Source organism: Ammospiza caudacuta, chromosome 1 (assembly GCF_027887145.1).
Source record: "Ammospiza caudacuta isolate bAmmCau1 chromosome 1, bAmmCau1.pri, whole genome shotgun sequence".
Taxonomy (NCBI): domain Eukaryota; kingdom Metazoa; phylum Chordata; class Aves; order Passeriformes; family Passerellidae; genus Ammospiza; species Ammospiza caudacuta.
In genome coordinates this window covers 54,900,820-54,919,577 of record NC_080593.1, presented here as the reverse complement: position 1 = coordinate 54,919,577, position 18,758 = coordinate 54,900,820, and the positions used below count along the sequence as shown (strand labels likewise).

At 36.7% G+C, this 18,758-nt stretch overlaps 1 protein-coding gene across 1 annotated transcript in view; it reads left to right on the top strand.

Annotated features, from left to right (window-relative positions):
• The first annotated feature begins 5,682 nt into the window (after nucleotides 1-5,682).
• Nucleotides 5,683-18,758, top strand: part of POU6F2 (POU class 6 homeobox 2) — a 323,386-nt gene continuing 310,310 nt past the window's right edge. The window contains exon 1 of the mRNA XM_058817082.1: nucleotides 5,683-5,787. Coding sequence (XP_058673065.1) covers nucleotides 5,683-5,787 — 105 coding nt within the window. The remainder of the gene's footprint in view (nucleotides 5,788-18,758) is intronic.

The window sequence follows — 18,758 nt, the reverse complement described above, 5'->3', positions numbered from 1 at the left end:
GAGGGTACTCAGCTGGACTCCGCTCTGTGCCACCACTGCTCTCTCCCTTTTCTTTTTCTTGGAGCGGCATCTCAGGCTTGCTGGTGCTGTCTTTCAGCACTAAACCAGAAAACTCACCACTCAGAGGAACAGGAAAGAGACTGCTGATGGCAGAAAGGGGCCAGTTCTGCCAGGCTGACCCTGAAACCTGCACATTCTCTCCCCTGAGCTAGGTGAAGGATGACAATCCTTCCATTTCTGGCCTTGGCTTCCTCCTGCTGAAACCATGCCTCTGCCATGATGTGGGTATTGTGGAATTAAACGCTGCTAGAAGCTCCACCCCTTTGCTCTATAACCATGACAGTGTGGTAAGAGCATTAACTCTGAAGTGTTACATAGTTATTGATATGACTCATTAATACATTCTATTACTCAATTAACAGAAAAATATGCCTTATTTTTACGTTACTAATGTCCTCGACATGTTCTATATCCTGCCAAAGATTTTGGAAAAAGATTATTCCGTTCACAGTAAGGATCCTATTTTTGCCCTTTCAGATTTCTTATTTGCCTCACTTGAATATGTTAGTTCACCCAAATATGGTCTGTTCTTCACATGGTGTAAATCTCCATTATTGGATATGCTATACCCACATGGTGATAATCTCCATCATTATCCATGGTATATCAAATAAGGAGAGGTCTTAAAAAGCCCTTTGCACCAGATTCTGCAGAAAACACCATGAGACATGAAGAATGTGGTTTTATTAGAATGCTGGAGTTTGGAATGTACCTGGGAAGTATGTTCTTAAACCTTACCCAGTAATTATTACCCTTTCTTGCTAATCCCTCCTCCCTCTCAACATATTTTTCCTCCACAATTCAATTTCACCTGAGAGGTGTGAGTCCTCTGATTAGCTAGATTCTATCATCCTTGGTGTAATCACCTCTCAGCACTTAGCATAGGAGTAGAGGAGGAAGGTGCTGTCTCTTCACTATGTAGTTTCCTAGATTTTTAATTTTATATAAATTCCAGTTGAATCAGGAAACTGAAAGATCTGTTGAACATTTTTCCTTCCTAAAACACAAAACCAGGTTTTCAATCAAACCAGCTTCTTAGATCTAGAAGGAAGGGGGGAGAATTTATTTCTACCTTTCCAAAGATAAAAAGTGTTATAGCAAGTCCCTTTTCTCTAAAATAACAAGGAAAAGAAAGTTTTTTGCAAATGTTTTCTTTAGAGAGTGAAGGATACACACTGAGGGAAAGCCATTCCACTGGCTGTACAGAAAGGAGTATAATGTAGATTCTGCCTTGTTCTAGCAATTTAGGCACAGAAACATCTTTTCCTGAATTTCCTTTTCATGATACAGGAAGAGTAGGAAGTGTTATCCTTGAAGTGAGTATGTGCCAGTAGCTTGGTGCTTGAAAAATGGAGCTCTGGGGCAGTGGAAGGAAACCCAGAAATTATACACTAATGAAATCTGGAGGAGGAGAAATTAGAAGTGTCAGAGGTTTTCTTAATAGCAGAATTCCCTCTGAAATATAAAACTGATTAGCCAAAATGGGCTTGCAGAGGCAGGAACTGTAATCCATTGCTGTCTCTTAATACAAAACAAGTATTTTGGAATTAGCAAAATTCAGCAGAAGTTTGCTCAAACAGAGACCCCACTCACATATATCCATGAAAATCAAGATGCAAAAGGCCATATACTGTCTGTTTGGCAGAGATGGATAGAGAGAGTGAGAGAGGGAGGAAGAGTCATTGACAGTATAGAATTTGATTTGGTAATTTTCAAAGAGGGCAAGACTGGGTCTTGTGTGCTTAAGGGGTGAGTAAAGGGCCTGTAGTGTGAGGTATGACAGCTTGCTCTGACAGTGCCCTGCATCTGTCACTCGAGAAAAGAGGAAAAAGAGTCCCCCTAGTGTACCAATGCTGTAAGCAGGAACGTCTTGCTCAATTCACTAAATCTGCTGCAAGTTCTGCTATGGCATGTAATCAAGTGCCTAAAGGCATTTTAGTAAACCCCGGGGCTCTGTTGATCACAAGGCTTCTAGTTCAGGATGGAAAAAACAATACACAATCATAAATAATGAGCATTTTAAAATGACCATGTTTTTTAACACATTTTAGCTATGAAGTAATTGAGTTTTGCATTGCTGTATAATTCTAAATACTAGGTTTTGCCACCCAGGAAACATATTCTCCTGGAAAACAGGAAAGAAATTATTTTACACAGTAATACTTTTTTCACACGTTCTTAGCTGTGTATCTGTGAGGTAAAATCAAGCACATTATTCTAATCAAAAGTACCTTTTAAAAATTATTGTTTCAATTAAACAGGGAAAGTCTACTGCAGTTAAAGGTATTCAGTTTTACACTTTCCTTGGCTGCCAGAAATCCAGTGTGCAACTCAGGCATTTTACCACTTTGAATTTGCACTGTCATATATTAAGTGATAAATCGGCCTCCTCCCTGTGTAAGCCCTCTCTCAATGATTTTAGGTAGAGTAATGCAAACCTTTGTGGCAGGTGCTGAAGGGGAATGCGTGTAGGAAGGCATAGCTGCCATAGATAGCTGCGACTCCATAACTATTTTCCTCTCAGGTATGCTGAAGTAGAGCCATGGATAAAAAGTTTCAAAGGAGAACAGAAGGTCTCTGTTGCAGATGCAGCACAGCTGGTTGGTAAGCAGTATTTGTCATTCTGTCTTTCAATAATTTTCCATAAGACGCTCGTGCGAGAGCAAACCTGGCAAGTCAAGTTCCCCTTTGCAGCCTGCTCTCCATCTGAGTCTGCCCTGTGGCAAATTAGGCACTATCTTGCTCTCTCACCTTTTTGACTGCTGACAGGAGAGCTAAATCACCTTTCCAGCAGCAAAGGAAGTGTGTGTTTTCAGGGGAGAGTGGGAGATGTTAGGGAGATAATTCCTCAGAGTAAGTAAGAAGACAAAGTGGGACCCACATCTTTCAGGAGATGGCCAGTGGAAGGCCTGAAGGATGAGAAGCAAAGATGAAGCAGTGCTCAGGGATCAGTTGTGGAGCCCCTACAGACATGATCAGGTAGATTTGGCTGAGAGAAAAGGTCTCCAGCTCCTCAGAGGTAAGGGCAGCTCCAGCAGTAGCACAGGAGGCTCTTGAAGCTGTTCAGATTATCAATGGTGCTGTAAATTATGCAGAGGCATTAGCTGCAGGGATTTTGTTTTACATTTTAGATAGTAGATTGGCATTTCCTGGAAGTGTAGGTTAAGTATGGTAAAAAGAGAGGTAGCATATATCTCACTCTGGGAGGAGGGAGCTCTTGCAGCTCTGCTGGTGTTGTGTGCAAGCCACTGGTTGCGTAATGGTATGTAAGGGTGCAGCAGACTTGTGTGCATACAGGACTGTGCTTATTTCTGTTCTGCAACAAATGTCTCTGTCAGTGTCTCCACTAATAGAAACCTTGCAGTGCTAATTACCAGGTTTAGTTAAATGAGTGAAAGGAATTTGAAAGGTGTTTGTGCATACCCACTGCAGAAAGGCTTCTCCTGAAGAAAAACTGTAAAATGGACATCCTTAACTTTTTTCAAATTCATGTGCAGTATTTGATTTTAGCATGTCTGTTTTCCTGGAGACAACTGAGGCAATCTCCTCTACTCACTCACCCACTTACCAGTTGTACTTTGAATTGCTTGTGATGATACGGATGTTGATTATGGCCTTCACAATACTGCCTGGTTTTTCCGTAGAATTGTCCTGGACGAAGAGACGCAGCAAATTCTCAGCTGACCAGAAGGCAGCCCAAGGTATTAGTTCAGTGTATTTTCTTTCATGAGTAAGAAACAGATAAGATTTCAGCTCAAATGGTGCATTTTATTTATATTTATAGATGAAATGCATAGCAAATGTTGGAAACAACATTTCAGGTACTCCTTCCTCCTCCTTCCAGAGGCAATGTTTCATTGTTAATATTGTATATCTTTCTAAAAATGCTTGATTTGAAAACTCTGCTATGCCGAAATATTTTGTTGTCCTAGGAACACTTCTGGGTCCCCATGCATCTACATGTGAATTGTTCTTATTTCTAATTTTCAAAATACATATCAAAATTTCCTTTCTTAAGTTTTTTCTTAACATTTAAAAAAATAATTGTAGTATAAAAACTCAAACACTGGATATTCCCTGCCTATCTCACTCCCTCAACATACATTTCATTTGTTCTATACTTCCATGCGTATGCACGTACATACACATACACATGCATACACACATATATGCACATGTACATGCACTCCATCACATTCCAAACACTTCTGGATGTTGAATCTTGAAATTCTGTGGTAGGAGACTGACAAGTGCCTCCAATTAGAATATTGTTGATATTCTCACATTTCATTGACCATAAAAGCTAAGATCAATATTTTCAATGCCTTTAAAAATGAAATAATAATGTCAAAATATTGCCAGGAACTTATTGAAATGAAAAGGGTGTGTTAGGTTAAGCACAGAGACTAGACTGGGTTTTTTTCTGCATTTTTGCTTCTGACATCCTTTAGAAAGTGTGTTGTTTGCGCTAGTAACTGAAATGCAATTTGAGGAGGGTAGAAATATGCAATAATATTTATATGAAGCTGTAATACAGCAAAAAGTATATGGGCTGTTATTCTACTATATTGATCTTCAAAGGGTTAAAGTGCTACGAGGTTACATTAATGTCACCCTTCAGCAATCACTGGCCAATAATGTATCAGCAATCAATGCTGCAGCATGTCGTTCAGGACACTCAGTTTTTGGAGACAAGTGAGGTGATATATTTTGACAAGAATAAAAAATAGTCTTGGAAATTCTTGCAAATCTTAACTCAGAGGGGGAGATACATGAAACAAACTGCTTCCATTCGAAAAAAATGGTAATGTTTGCCTTCCTAAGTAACAACATTTTATGTCAGTTCAGTGGAGCAGTGAATGAACCAAAATTCTGCTAACCTTCAAAATGGAAAGGATTCTGTAAGTAGGATTTACATAGTCTGAATATTTAATATTTGGAGTGCTCATCAGAGCTCACATAAACTAATACTTAAATATATATTTCCAGTAAAGAAAACATTTGACTTCTGGTGGAGTAAAGCAGTGAGAGGTTTTGACTTGTTAGTACAGACACAGGTTTCTCAGCTCCTGCTTCTTTTTTTCCTGTTAGAATTTTTTTTCCATCGAGTTCTCATAATCTCTGCAAATCCAAAGATGGCAACACAAGCCACTTCACTTTGACACAAAAGAAACTTAAAGAAAAAAAAATCAAGAACTCAAAAAGCTATAAAGTAGAAGGCTAAAGGGGAGAAACAAAATCAGAGGCTGCAAGAGGACGCGAGGGGTTAAAGTTCTGACCACTGTCTGCATATATAAAATCATATCACCTTATCTGAAAAGTTTAGGCTCTAAAGAAAACACTCAGTTTAAAATACCTTTTAGGTATATTAAATCTTTAGACTGAAGATTACAGCAAGTGTTTTCTCTTTGGTGAGTAGCTGTTTGTCTCACTTTATTTACTTGGTATTGGGTATTTGTCAATGTCATTTCATATCTGCAGAAAATTCATACGTTCTATGGAAGTATGTATGTGTGTGAGAGTGCTGAAGGTCACATGACTATTTCATCCTATTTGGTGGAGCAGCTTGACTTTTTTCCCTTGCTTTTGGTGATGGTTGTGAGTGCAGAAGTTGATTGACAGATGCATGCCAGAAACCCCCATTCTCCTTTTCAAAGACTACATATGATGGATTGCGATCTTTCAGCTCAGCAGGACACAGGGACCATGCAAGCTGTAATTGGTCAGGTATGGAGTCAGCCATTTCTCAACTCCCCCTTTATTTTTTTTTTTTTTCACAAGGGTCTAACCATATGATTCACATAATTCATATTTACAGTACCATCTTTCTATCTGTATCTTCTGCTACCAGCGAGTGTAGTACTGAAAGTGAAAAAGGCAAAAGAAACACAATAATCTGGCCAGAGAATCACTAGAAAAAACTAAATTACCATCCTTTTCTTCTAATAAACCCCGTTACAGTCTGAGCTTTATCAAATCAATGTATTTATTAATTTGCTGTTTTATTTTGTTTAAATATGCTGAAGTAGAAGAACCGAGGAGTGAAAGTGTTATGTTTGCTGGGGAGTTGCTTTTTATTTGTAATGCTGTTCATTATTTTTATATTGACTGTATTCCTGTGCTAGATGCTGTGGCTTTTATTTTTTATTTTTATTTTTTCCTCTTATACTCCTAATCCAGATAATGTGTGATTGAGCCTGGTAAATGTAGTAGTCTTTGCTGCTGCAGAGGGGCAGCCTGCAAATTAAACACTGCCACAATCTGAAAGGTCCAGGTGGTCTGCTCGTGCTTCCTAATGCAATCCAGCACAACAGCTTTAATAAACAGCTCTATTTAGTTCTCCCTCCCTGTATCCAGGGAAGTGAACTGGGGCTGCTGTGATGAAATGCCAGAAGAATATCTCTCAAAGGCCTCACAAGCTGATTTTTAGAGCTTTTCCGTTTTGTCGTCTTTGTCTTCCAAATGGGTCAGTGAGTCCTTCTCTTTCTGTTTTGTGATTTCTGATAAGTCTGTAGTTGTTATATGTGTGATTTAACCATGCTGTTTTGAGCTTTAGCCAGAAGAGAGAAAAATCATTGTCTTTTCATTTGCTTCAAATAATAACCTGAAGTGGGGAAAGAAATTATTTTGTTCTGATGAGCAGGGAGGGCTGTTTTCCTGTGAAAGCAGTCAGAGTCAGATGAGGATGCCTGTTTTTCTTCTTCTAACAAAATTTTAAGTGCTCAACACTTTCTCATTAACCACTGACTTGTAAATCATTCTCTGGTAAAGGGTATTTTGTGAACTCTCAAAAGTTTGTGGTTTTTTGCATATGTTTCCAGTACAGTGAACGCATGCTGCTGAAATGATGACATAGTGTTTGTTTTCTATATGTTGATATAATGGTAGAAAAATACTCATTCTATACATTGTTTTCATCTAAATTACGGCAAAGCACTGAAGTCCCTCAAAGCACATGGTTTATTAATACCATCGTACATAGTAATGCATTTTTGGGCGGAAAATGTCAAATATGTAATGCCATGTTTACCACAGACTTTTATTGCTTTAAATATTTTAAAAATAGAAGATACATTTTTTATTAAAAATCCTCCAAATGTTCACAGCTTTCTATTAGGCTGGCTTATACCTTAAAAAGTGGGGCATGCTTGCCAGTACTACATTGTGCAAAAATATGTATTTTAGACTGTGGTAATTACCTTTTTGCTTAACTTGTTCAGTCTTACAGAAATATATTTAATGATTCTAAGGGAGATACAATGGCAAGGTTTTGAGCAAGTGCTCTTGACAGAAAATGTACCCTGAAATCTTTATAAATCTAAAAGCTTGTAATATCTCTTTAATGTAAATTTTGTTTTCACATGTAAGAAAGTGTAAGTTAGCTATTTTATGTTTAAGGCTTGCCAACTCTCAGAAAGTGGTTTTGAGGCTGGAAATGGTAGAAGGATTTTTTTTTCTGTGTGTAACATTCCATATTTCATGCATGAAAAAAAGTTCATATGAATGTCTGGAAAAATGTTTATATCATGTGTTTGTGTATTTCATTTCCTAAAATTAATAGCAAGAGCATGTACTTGAAAGAAAAATGAATTTAGGTATTTTAGGTGATTAACTGCTGTGGGTTTTCTGTGCTAGACTTTATAGATGTTATTTTTCTGAATTTTACTGTCTTAGGTGCTGCAAACATTTTTTTTGGATCAGCATGTGTGCATATTTACATTTCATATACGTAAGTGTGCGCATCAAAATGGGTTCATAAATCCACAAGTATGTTTTTGTTTCGATTAATTGTCCAATGTTTGATTGTTATTAGCTATGTGCTAAGATAAAAAAAAAAGTTTAATTTTTTTTCTGATAAAAAATTATGCATTTTCTGGTTGTATAATAAAGGAGTTAGTTAAAATGTGGGCAATCAGTATCATTAACATACTTTGCTGAAAATAGACATAGACTTTCTGCAAGTACTTTAAGAAAAAATAACTATCAAAAGGCAGGGCCTATGGCAGAAAATCTAAGTCTCTATTTTGTATTGATAAATAGTTAAGGTTTGCATATTTAGTAGTTGCATAGTTTTAGAAGAGGCATTTATTTCCTGACAGTATTAGAAAAAGTTATTGAAAGTCTTTGTTAACTTTCAAACGTCCAAACCCAAAAAATTGTATAAATGTATGTAATTTGGCCTTTTTATATCAGCATTGTATTTTTTTTTCTGCCATGACAATTTTTTTTTACTAATCCTGCAGATGTAGCTCTAAATTCAATCTTGCTTACTGCTAATGGAATGTGAACTCACCTAATTAAAAATCCAAACTATACATGTATAGCTGATGCAATGGAAATCAGAAACTAGCAGATTTTTGTAGTTCAAGCATTAGTCTGTGTATGACACAAATGGAATAGGAGGAGCATACTGATTTAAAGGCATTTTCAACACCAAATACTTGTTCATCATTAAGTGCATTTTTTACTTTTTTTTTTTTTAATCTAGATTTCAACTGTCTTTAACCACCAGTCCACAGTGATTCCCGCTGGTGATGGCAATGGTGTGCAGAGTGTACAACTCTGACCGCTACCCAGCACCTGGGTGTACTGGGTCCAGGGTGCAGAATTGCTTGCGAGCCTTCCCTCTGGATTTTTCCTCCCCCAAGCAAGCAATAAAACACCCAAGTACTCTGAAGAACAACCTCCTTGCCTTGTGTGTCAAGATCTAGAAGCTCATTGCTCATTGTGATTTTGATTCATAACTGGAGTGTTTGGCATGAAACCCTGATCCCTGCCAGCAATAGTCAGTAGCATCCTTCCTTGCATGCCAAACCACAATATCCATTATTTCTTCAATTGTATTTTGCTCTTATAGAAACTATTAGCTGGATTTTTATGCCATATTCGCTGTATATGCTGAGCCCATCTGAATGAACAGATAATTAAATGTCATCTAATTATTCTAATAACGTTGTAATTTTTCTGCCTTGCATGCTTTCTAAAACCTCTACTATACCTTTTTCTTATTCTTTTTTTCTCTCCATCGTTTTTTTTTGGTTTTTTTTTTTTTTTTTTCCCCTCAGACCTGAGCTTGTGAGTGACAGGTTAGTTCATCAGCATTACAGCCCTCCTGTTTTTGTCTCATCTCATGCAGACAGGTCACTGTGTCCAATCACCCTTCTGGCTCTGCTGTCCCCAGGGGAGCCCAGGCCAGCCTGCCATCTTGATCCTCCGGCCTGAGGGCCCGCGCTGGCTGCACATTTCTGTGCTCGCTGGCTCTTGCAAATACACCAAAGTGGGAAAGGGGAGGGGAGCAGCTTAAATTAGATCTCTGTATATTGAGAGGAAGTAAATTAGGTAGCATTCTTCTTCAAATAAGCCTGTGTTTGCAGTTATTACTGCTATGTTTGAGTTCTCTTTCTACAGGTTTAGCATGTTTATTTCTGTATTTAAGTGTATCCTCCATGTGATCTCACCATGTAGCAAATGCTCTTTATGCAAGGGTAAACATGCTTTTTTCCCACAGACAGCTCTCTAAAACCCAGTTTATGAATCTGATACATTGCTGCAGCCAGTGTGGGTCTTTCTGTTCTGTTTCATTTTGTTGCTTTTTAATATTTTTTTGTATTCTTCCTCATGATTAACCATAATACAACATGTTTCAGAGAAGCCATTCCTTTTGCAACTTTTGGTCACCTTTCAGAAGTTTAATCTCTTGTCAGTGCTGTTTTTATAATGCAGACTAATATGTATCCAGGAGCTTAATTTTTACTAAATGAAGAACAGATCTGTAATGTTATTTTGTCTTGAGCAATCTCTACATGATTTTTCTTATAGCAGTAGAGAAGTTCTTTTTCTCTTGGAATATCTGTTTCCAGCTCTAATCTAATATAAAGAATTGCCTATAACATAAACAAACAGAAAATAACCATATGTAAAATTAGGACCCACTTTTGTAAGATAGCAAATAATTGTTCCATTTTGTCTGCAGTTTGGGACAAATCCTGTTCTTTGTCCTAAGTAAGAATTAGACCCATCACTGTAAAAATGACTACTTGCATAAGTAAGGCCAGACTACATATCCCCTTGGCTGCTCACTGTATATCCAGAACAAAAATTGTGGTCCTTTGCTGTCACCAACAGTGGTTTTCTGCAGTTCAGGACTGTGAGAGAGAGACTTATGGACAGGTACCCATTGACTGGTTTTTTTCAGTAGTAGAGAGACAATGTAAACAGTAAGAAATATGTTTGAAAAACGTCATACTTTTTAATATTTATGAACAAGCTGGTACTCTGATAATGAAGCATTCCATCTTTGCAGAAACCTACTGTTGTATACACTCTCTAGAATATTGTGTCCCTAAGAATTATTATTGTAAGGAGATGCAGGAATGTGGCTGTAATATTTTACAGTATTTGTTGTAGAGGACTTTGGATCTTGTTAATTTAATATATGTAAATTCTTTGGTCCTAGGCCTGGATTCCAGCAAAAGAATGCATTTTTTCTGTTGACTTCTGTTTTTACAGCAGAAAATATGAATTTTTATCATTTTGATTCATACTTAAAAAGATTTTTCTTCTTTTCACACCAAAATTGGATTTTAATTGAAATCAGCTTTCTAAAACATATTTAGTAATTTTCTCTGATTTTCTTTTTTCTGTTCTGTACTACAGTGTGGTTTTATCTGTGGGTCAGGGCAGCCAATTAAGAGGTCAAATCTTAAAAAAGCTGTGATTTGTACTCTGTGTATATTCACTATATTCTAATTGTAAGAGAAAAATGAAGTTATGTCAGATGACCTTTAAATTGCTGGACAAGTGAAACTCCTTCAGTGATGTAGATTATTATCTTTTGACAATGCATTTACATTCAAGTACCTCTGTTATGTTTCCTAGATTCCAGACTGATAAACTAAATATCAGTCTGGCCCACTTTTGTGTGTACAGTGCATAGAAGTGACTGCTGAGCCTCTTATCTTACAGTGACCTGTAGCTGTAACAAGACTTTTATTTTTCTTCTCTGATCTTAACTGCAACTCAAATGGAAGAAAATAAAAGGACAATCAAAGAGAAACTGTATACGGCACTTTCAACATTAGATGAAGATATGGCAAAATATAATTTTTTCCTGTGATTTACATAATTCAGCAACATTAATAATGTAGCTTTTCATTCTGAAATTCTAAAGATGGAAGAGCCTCAGATCAGGCAATTTTGAATATGTGCATGATTATCTCTCACTAAACTTAACTAGACGTAAGCATGTACTTATAAGTTGATCAGCAAATCACTTTAGCCCATAAGAGGTCTGCAATTGCTAAAGCTTCAAGTGCAGAGAATGATACTGAATTCAATGGGGCTCCTCATATATGTAACAATTGGCAGGATCTTGTCCAACAAGCCAATTGTGTTACGGCTAATAAATATAACAAAGTCTGGCTTAAATGCTAACTAAATAATTGTTATGCAAACTGTTTTACAATTAGAACTGGCTATTAGGAATAAAGACAGTAACCCAAGGGTTCTTGAACACTTACTTTTTGAGGGTATCAGGGCTACAGGTAAACAGACTATCACTTCAGTGGTTTTGTTTCAATGTTGGCTTCAAAACCTCTGTGATGTGTAGTACTTTCTCTTCAAAAGAGAAATATTAGTTGATGTTTGCCACTGATTCTCTGTTGACTGGTAGTGCTGTTCTATAGTAGTGCTTTATCTAACTGTTAGATCAAAAGAAAATTTTGAAGATCAAGGCACTGTTCAAAATTTCTAGCCATTATTAAAAGAGGCAGTGGGAGACAGCTTCATAAAGAAAAGGTTGGGGAAGAAAGAGGGGATGCAAAAATCTTTATTTCAAGCAATCTTTACATGGTGAACTATATTAATTAAATTTTCTTGAGTTGTTTAGAGTAGTTTTCGTAGTTACTGATAAGCCTGTTTTTTCTATCTATATTTGTATATGCCATACATATAGCAAAACTATCTCCAACAAACTTTTACTCACATGAATAATAGTAATTGATACTGTTTAGTGACTCAAAGTTGAATAAGTTATTTTCAGAGATAACAGGGGGCCTCATAAATTCATCTTGCTCTCTGCTGTAGATGTACAGCTGTCCCATGTCCTTTGCACATGCAAATGAGGATTTACAGGGCAGAACTCTGATAGTGGTTCTTGTCAAAATACATAGGTCTTGTCTTGGTGGGCTTTTCTGTGCCACCTTCCTCTACAAGAAATCCAATAATTTATCAAGCAGTGCTACAAAATCACAATTGAGAGAGTAATTTTGACCCTGTGATATATCTAGTGAGTGATATCTTAAGTGCTTGCTAAATATGACCTGTTCCCAAAGGTGGCTCATTCCAGGATGGGGTTCTGAATCCACAAATGGGGAAGGGCATTGTGAAGGGGAATAGGACCTTAAGCAAAAGAAAAAAAAAATTAAAATGGAACTTAGTGCTATTTCAGTAGTTGATTCCATGGAGTAGCTTTTATTTTGTAAGTTGATAGCATTTTCAGGGAACTTGGACTCGTGTGTTTGGAAGACACAATCCAGCTATGGAATGGCACTTCCAAAAAGGAAATATTACAGGGACAAGTAAAGGACAAAAGTGTTTTTTAACTACCACCTGCTATGGAAACAAGTTTCAAGAAAGAGACAATAACAGAACATGAGTTTTTTGCAAGCAAGTTAGTGAAAGTCATGTTAATAGTATTATACAATTGCTGTTAGACATATTGTAAGTGATACTTCTGTATCAGAATATTGTACTTTTCACTAAACTGTTTACATGTCTAACTGCTTTTTCACTTACAAATCCAACTTATGGAGCTCTAATGCAGTTTTTACTTGAGCTTTTCTTATGTTTCAAGTGCAAAGAAGTTTTATGGAATAAAAAACTGATGGCTTTAGCCCACTCCTAGAAGACATCCTTTTGGGGGGGGGGGGGGGGGGGGTGAAATAAATCGCTAAATATAGATTTGCAGCACAGACTAAGACTTAAACAACAATATCAATGACCAGAATGTTTCATATCCTTGCTTCAAACTTATGAATTAAAATCATATTGTTTCCCATCAGTGGCAAACTAGCATCCACTTTCATTTTTCATAGTATATCGCGTTACAGGCTGTCATTGTTTTGGTGTTTTTTAATATAACAATGGAGAAATGTGACTGATCATTACTGAATATGCCTTAAAAAAATAAAAAGAGCTAAACATGCAAATAATTCTGATAATGGTTAAGTCTGGTATTTCCAAGCCACTGTCATTGGGTCAGTAACTTTTGCTCCTAGAACCAAATGCTGCCAAATGCTGAATTTGTCTGGAGTCCTGGACCTCCCCCTGGCTTTGTTAGCAGGACACTGTTCCAATGGAATAAATAAGAATTATGCTGCTATAGGAAACCAACAGTTATTGCAAGATTGCTGGCCATTAAATCTTACCTTCTCTTCACTGTGCCCATTCCTTTCTGTGTACAAAATGTGCTTCACATTTTTCAAATGGATTATACAAAGCAGAAATAATACCTGATTTGTATAATTCTAATATTTTGGAAGAAAGGTTAAAAGTTGTGGCAAATGTAAAAGTGGCTTCTAATGTGGAAGGATAAAGCAGAAAATATCAAACTCATTTTGCTTACTGTCAGTCATGATGATTTATCATTATAGTCAGGGCAAACTATGGTCTTGGAGCAGAAACAATTTGGTCCATTAAAAGGGGAAAAAAACAACTCCAAAACCCACAATGTTCTAGTTTGATTCTTATGTCCTTAGGGTTGCAATATTGAATTCAGAATTGGGGAAGCTTAATCTTGCAGCCAGATTTGACAAGATGCTGGTCAAGCAGCAGGCAGAAGTGATGGTTTGTGTGTTGTAATGCCCATGGTGGGAAATAAAGAAAGATAACAAGATTTTTCCAGAAGTCTGTGTGCAGTATTCACCACCTGCTCCAGCTTGTCACCAAAGTAGGCAAGAAAACTTTTTGTGTGCAAGTTGGTGAGCAGCGCTTGCAATTTCAAAGCCTGACAGATGACAAATTTGGAGGGCTCTAAAACAGCATGTGAAGGGTTTACAATAGCTCTGAACACAGCTGTTTGGTTGTTTGTTTGTTTGTCTGTTTGTTTGTTTTGGTTCTATTGCTTATTTAAAGGGTGACCATGGAACCATTTGAGCACATCCATAAGTATCCCCACAACTTATTGGGAAATCTCACATGAGCAGCACATTGTACATCAGACAGTGTAATGCTAAAGGCTTGGATCTCTTCTGGTTGCAAGAGGGTATAGAAAAAAAAAGCCAGTTCTCCATTTCCACTCAGTAAATCCTGGGCAGTAGAAATCTGTGGGTGTGGGTGTGTGTGTTAGGGTGTGTAGCCAAAAACGTGGAGGCTGAAACTGAAATTGGCAGGTGTTTGGAAAATAAGAGCTGAATTTCGAATAGTTAAGCAACAACACGAAAGAAGCTGAAGACTGGAGTTTCTTCCCATAAATATATTGCTTTCAGTTTATTTTTGAAGTTCATGCTGGATTTTAGCAAGAAGAGAAATTTAGGGTTGCCCCCTGACTAGGGATTTAGAGTGACTCTGTAATGAATTTTAACCCAAGAGGCACTGTGGATATTCAGCAAACCTTTGTTCTACTCTGCTCATGTCCTTATGCTAGACCCATCACTGTAGTTATTAGATCTCAAAGATTACATTCTTTGATCTAGTGCTTTTTAAATCCTTAAACCACGGTTTATTTATTTAAAAGGTTATATCTAGCATTGGATTGGATTTTAAAGTACCCTTTGACTCTCATGAAGGACACAGAAGAAACAGATGCATCTGAGGGCATATTTCCTTCTGATCATGAAGTACCACAGCATTTTATTGAATCAAGAACTGCACAAAGATCTGTGCTTTTAATCTGGTCAGTGTGATGAGAATTTTTTTATCTCCAAGATATCATGATGTCAATAATTTCTGATACAACAAACATTAAGGTAGATAAGTGAATTTCAGTTACTCTTTTAATTAAAAAAAAGCTGCAAAGTAGCCTCATATTTCCTTAAGAATATAAATAAAAGCACACTAAATTTCAAACAGACGTGTAACATGAGCATGTTCAGGATGGTTTCTTGGGGGTTTCTTTTCTATCTGATATTTACCAGGATTCATCAGAAGTAACTCTGTAGAGCTAAACAGAGTTACATTTGGACAAACAGGATCACCAGCAGCCTCTAAGTTTCTTCTGTCAAATTCAGAAGCCTTTACATGAGCAAATTTACGAGTATAGTCTACAATATTTGAATAATTAGTGATTCCTAAGATAATCAGAAAGAAGGCATAGAAAGAAAAAGAGAAGAACACTAAAATTAAACCCAGTGTGCTCCATCCTGACTGATACAAATTATATTCTCTCCAAAGTGATTTTTTATTTTTTTTCCCAGTCAGTGCTGCAAGGCAAACGGTAAAAAAAATTTATGTGTTTTCCCTTAATTTTGGAAAAACAAGACTGAAATTGACATCTGAAAATAAAAAATTCACTTAAAAAATGGTGATTATTTTTTTGTTTTTATAATGCTTGTGTTTGGTTATTTATCTTTTTTTGAGAAGTTCAACCACTGGGGATAGTGGCTAATTCTACTTTATACTGGGATGTCTTTATACCATCTGGAAGTACAAACAGTGGTAAAGTGGGTTGTAGGAGTAATTTATTTATGCATACTTTAAAGTTCTTTTATATTTCCATAAATGGTAGAAACCCATCTCAAGGTAAGTAGGGATAGAGTCCAAACCAATGGATTAGAATTTCCATTTGTTCCAGATGGAAATGAAAAAGGGAAAGGCAGAAATCAGACTGGGGAAAAGAGGAAAGAGAAAGCCTTATTTAGTTAGAAACAGATATCCATTAACAGACAAGGTGAAAGGTCCAAATCCTGTTTTATTGGTCTCCATCTATATCTTTGCTGGCAGTGATGAAAACATGAAAGGGAGGGAAGAGAGCACTACTCAAACCATAGTAGTCAGAGCTGCTTTCTCAATCAATTTGGTTTTAACATGAATATGCTTAAAACAAAAGGCTTAATCTAGTTCTCTCCTTTTTTTTTTTCCTACCCTGTGGGCTGCAGTGTTGCTTGCTGTGACTTTTGACAAGGATCTGTCTTTCCAGAGCATTATTCAGTTAGTATATCTGGATTAGTGAAAAAGAAAACAAGTTAAATTCAAAGGAATTAATATCAATTAAATTCTCTCTTTCTATACTTTCTATTGTAAGTTGCATACTTCAACTCCAAGTCAAGGGGTGAATAAAAACAGCAAAGAGAAAAAAGCAAAGCCCAGAATGAAAGTTATGCTAATAAGGAATACCTTAAAATTAGTCAGATATGGGAAAAAATAAAATAGCAATTTTGGCATTGACACAAGAGTTTCCTTTGAAATTTTGAGGAGCTTCCTACTCAATTTTATTTCATAATCCCTTTTAAATGGGAACATAGGAGGCTTAAGGGATTCTGTGAAGTTGTGAGATATTTCTCTCTTTGCTTCCCCATTTTGTGAGAGCCTAAGGGAAAAATATTGGCAGAACTTGTAGAACCTTCTATAATTGAAGTAGCCCAGTATTTCCTATTTTAGGACCTTTGCTGCTGTTCTTAGTATTTCCACCTGGTTGGCTACCTCTTCCTAAATACTTTTAAAGGAAATTTCTGCTAAAATACTTCAGTGGCTCCCAAGGAAGATAAAGAAATATGGTGTATTTTTCCCCATTTTAAAAATACGTCATAATTAAGAGCAAAATTAAGATAATGTGGTGAGGAGCAGGAAAAATGGGCTTGACATGACTCTTCAGGTGTGCTGTGACAAGCCATGCTTGATTATATTCCAAGCCTTTGAGAAATGCAGTTGGCAGATCTTTACTTTGGAACTCTAAATAGCTACATCCTCTAAAAATTCACAGAAAAAGGAACCTCAGGAAGGAACCTCCGAAAATCACCTGCACATGGACAGGATCAGCTTATCTGAGTCACATCTGACAGGTATTTGTGTAAGTGCTTCCTGAAAAGCTCCATCCAATTCCAAACTCCATGAGCACCAATTTATTAGTATCTTTGTCCTATTGATTGCACCAAGTAAAGCCCATATCTTCTTGCCTCTTTTAGGAGTATCAGATTATTTCTGTCCCCCTTGAAACACTAGCTTCCCACTGTGCCTGCTGTGGGAAATGGCAGAGGTGACACCAGGGACCCTTTACTTTTCCATGTACTCAGTGACCATATTCATGGGGAATGGAAAAAAGAGAATGTGTGATTCAAATGAAGACAGGACAAGAGCAAGGGGAAGATGAAATATATGGAGTGAAACAATAAATGCAGAAGTAGTCAACCTCTAGTAGGACTAGAGAGTGACAAGGCATGGAGAAGTAGGAGCCTGAAGAGTGGATCCAAGAGAGGTTTGGAACTATGAGGGACAGTAGGGAAGAGGACTTGCCTGTGTGTGGGCAAACTTAGATGAAAGGAACAACAGAAAGAGGACTGGACCTGGTTAGGGATAAAGACAGAAATAGAAAACCCATGGGGCGTGTTCCCTTGCTTCTCAGAAATTTCTGCTGGCAAATCTCACAAGCAAAATTTCTCAGTTCTTTAAAACATATAAATCTACACATACAAAATGTGGGAAACAGTATTTCTACTGTAAAGCAATATAATTCAAATAATTTGTTTTGCTTGTAAATATATATAATAATGACCCTTTAATTACATAAAGAACTATATTGTTTATGTAACACCTTCACAGATTAGGTTCTTTTAATGTGACTTCTTTCTTAATATTATAGTTGATATATACTGTTATTTTGCTCCCTAGAAATTGTGGGAAGTTTATGTATGTATGTACGTATGTGAATATACATACACGTATATACCCATATATATATTTATTCTGGGCCAAATATGACTAAAAAAGTCTTATTCTATTTTAAAGAGAGAGTTGTTGTCTTTGCATGACTTTAAAAGATTAAAGAAGATAATTTTTAAATGAAAAGTAACTTTGACTAAAGCACAAAAACTGTCCTGCGTATAAAATGTCAGACTGGAAGGTATGGGTTTCTATTCCTCTTTCATATGAATGGTAGGATTAAAGGCTCTAACACAGCTGAATTTTCATTTTGAATGAAAAATTTCCCACAGATCTTGCCATTACTATTTCCAACAGACAAAATCTATCAATTTACCCAGTAGCTTTTTCTAGAATAGCGATTGACATCTAGATTTTTGAATATATATAGACACTGGTGTTTGCACAAAGTAGACACATTAAGCCCCCATAATAGGCGATACTTGTCTCTTGATTCTCCACTGACTCAACTACTTATTTGCAATGTTAAAAATGGAAGCATTGCAAAACGAAGGGCTTGTTTCCACTCTAAGTGTTAAATACAGTCCCTTTACTGCAAAGTAAAAGCTCCAGGTTCCTATGGAGAAATAACGTTGGATTATCATTTGAACAGATATAATTGCTACTATCAGCAACTTGAAGTCACTTTAATTCCTATACTACACCAATTTTATCTCTGACAGGAGGGATAATTTTCTGGAACTTATTTAGCTTCTCTTGAGCATTATTTACAATTGTGACTATAATCTCATGATTTAGTAAGAGAATGTCACCATGCTGAAGGAGAACTGGGAATAGGTATCTAATACACACCAGGGTGATGTGCAAAGGGGAAATAGTAACCA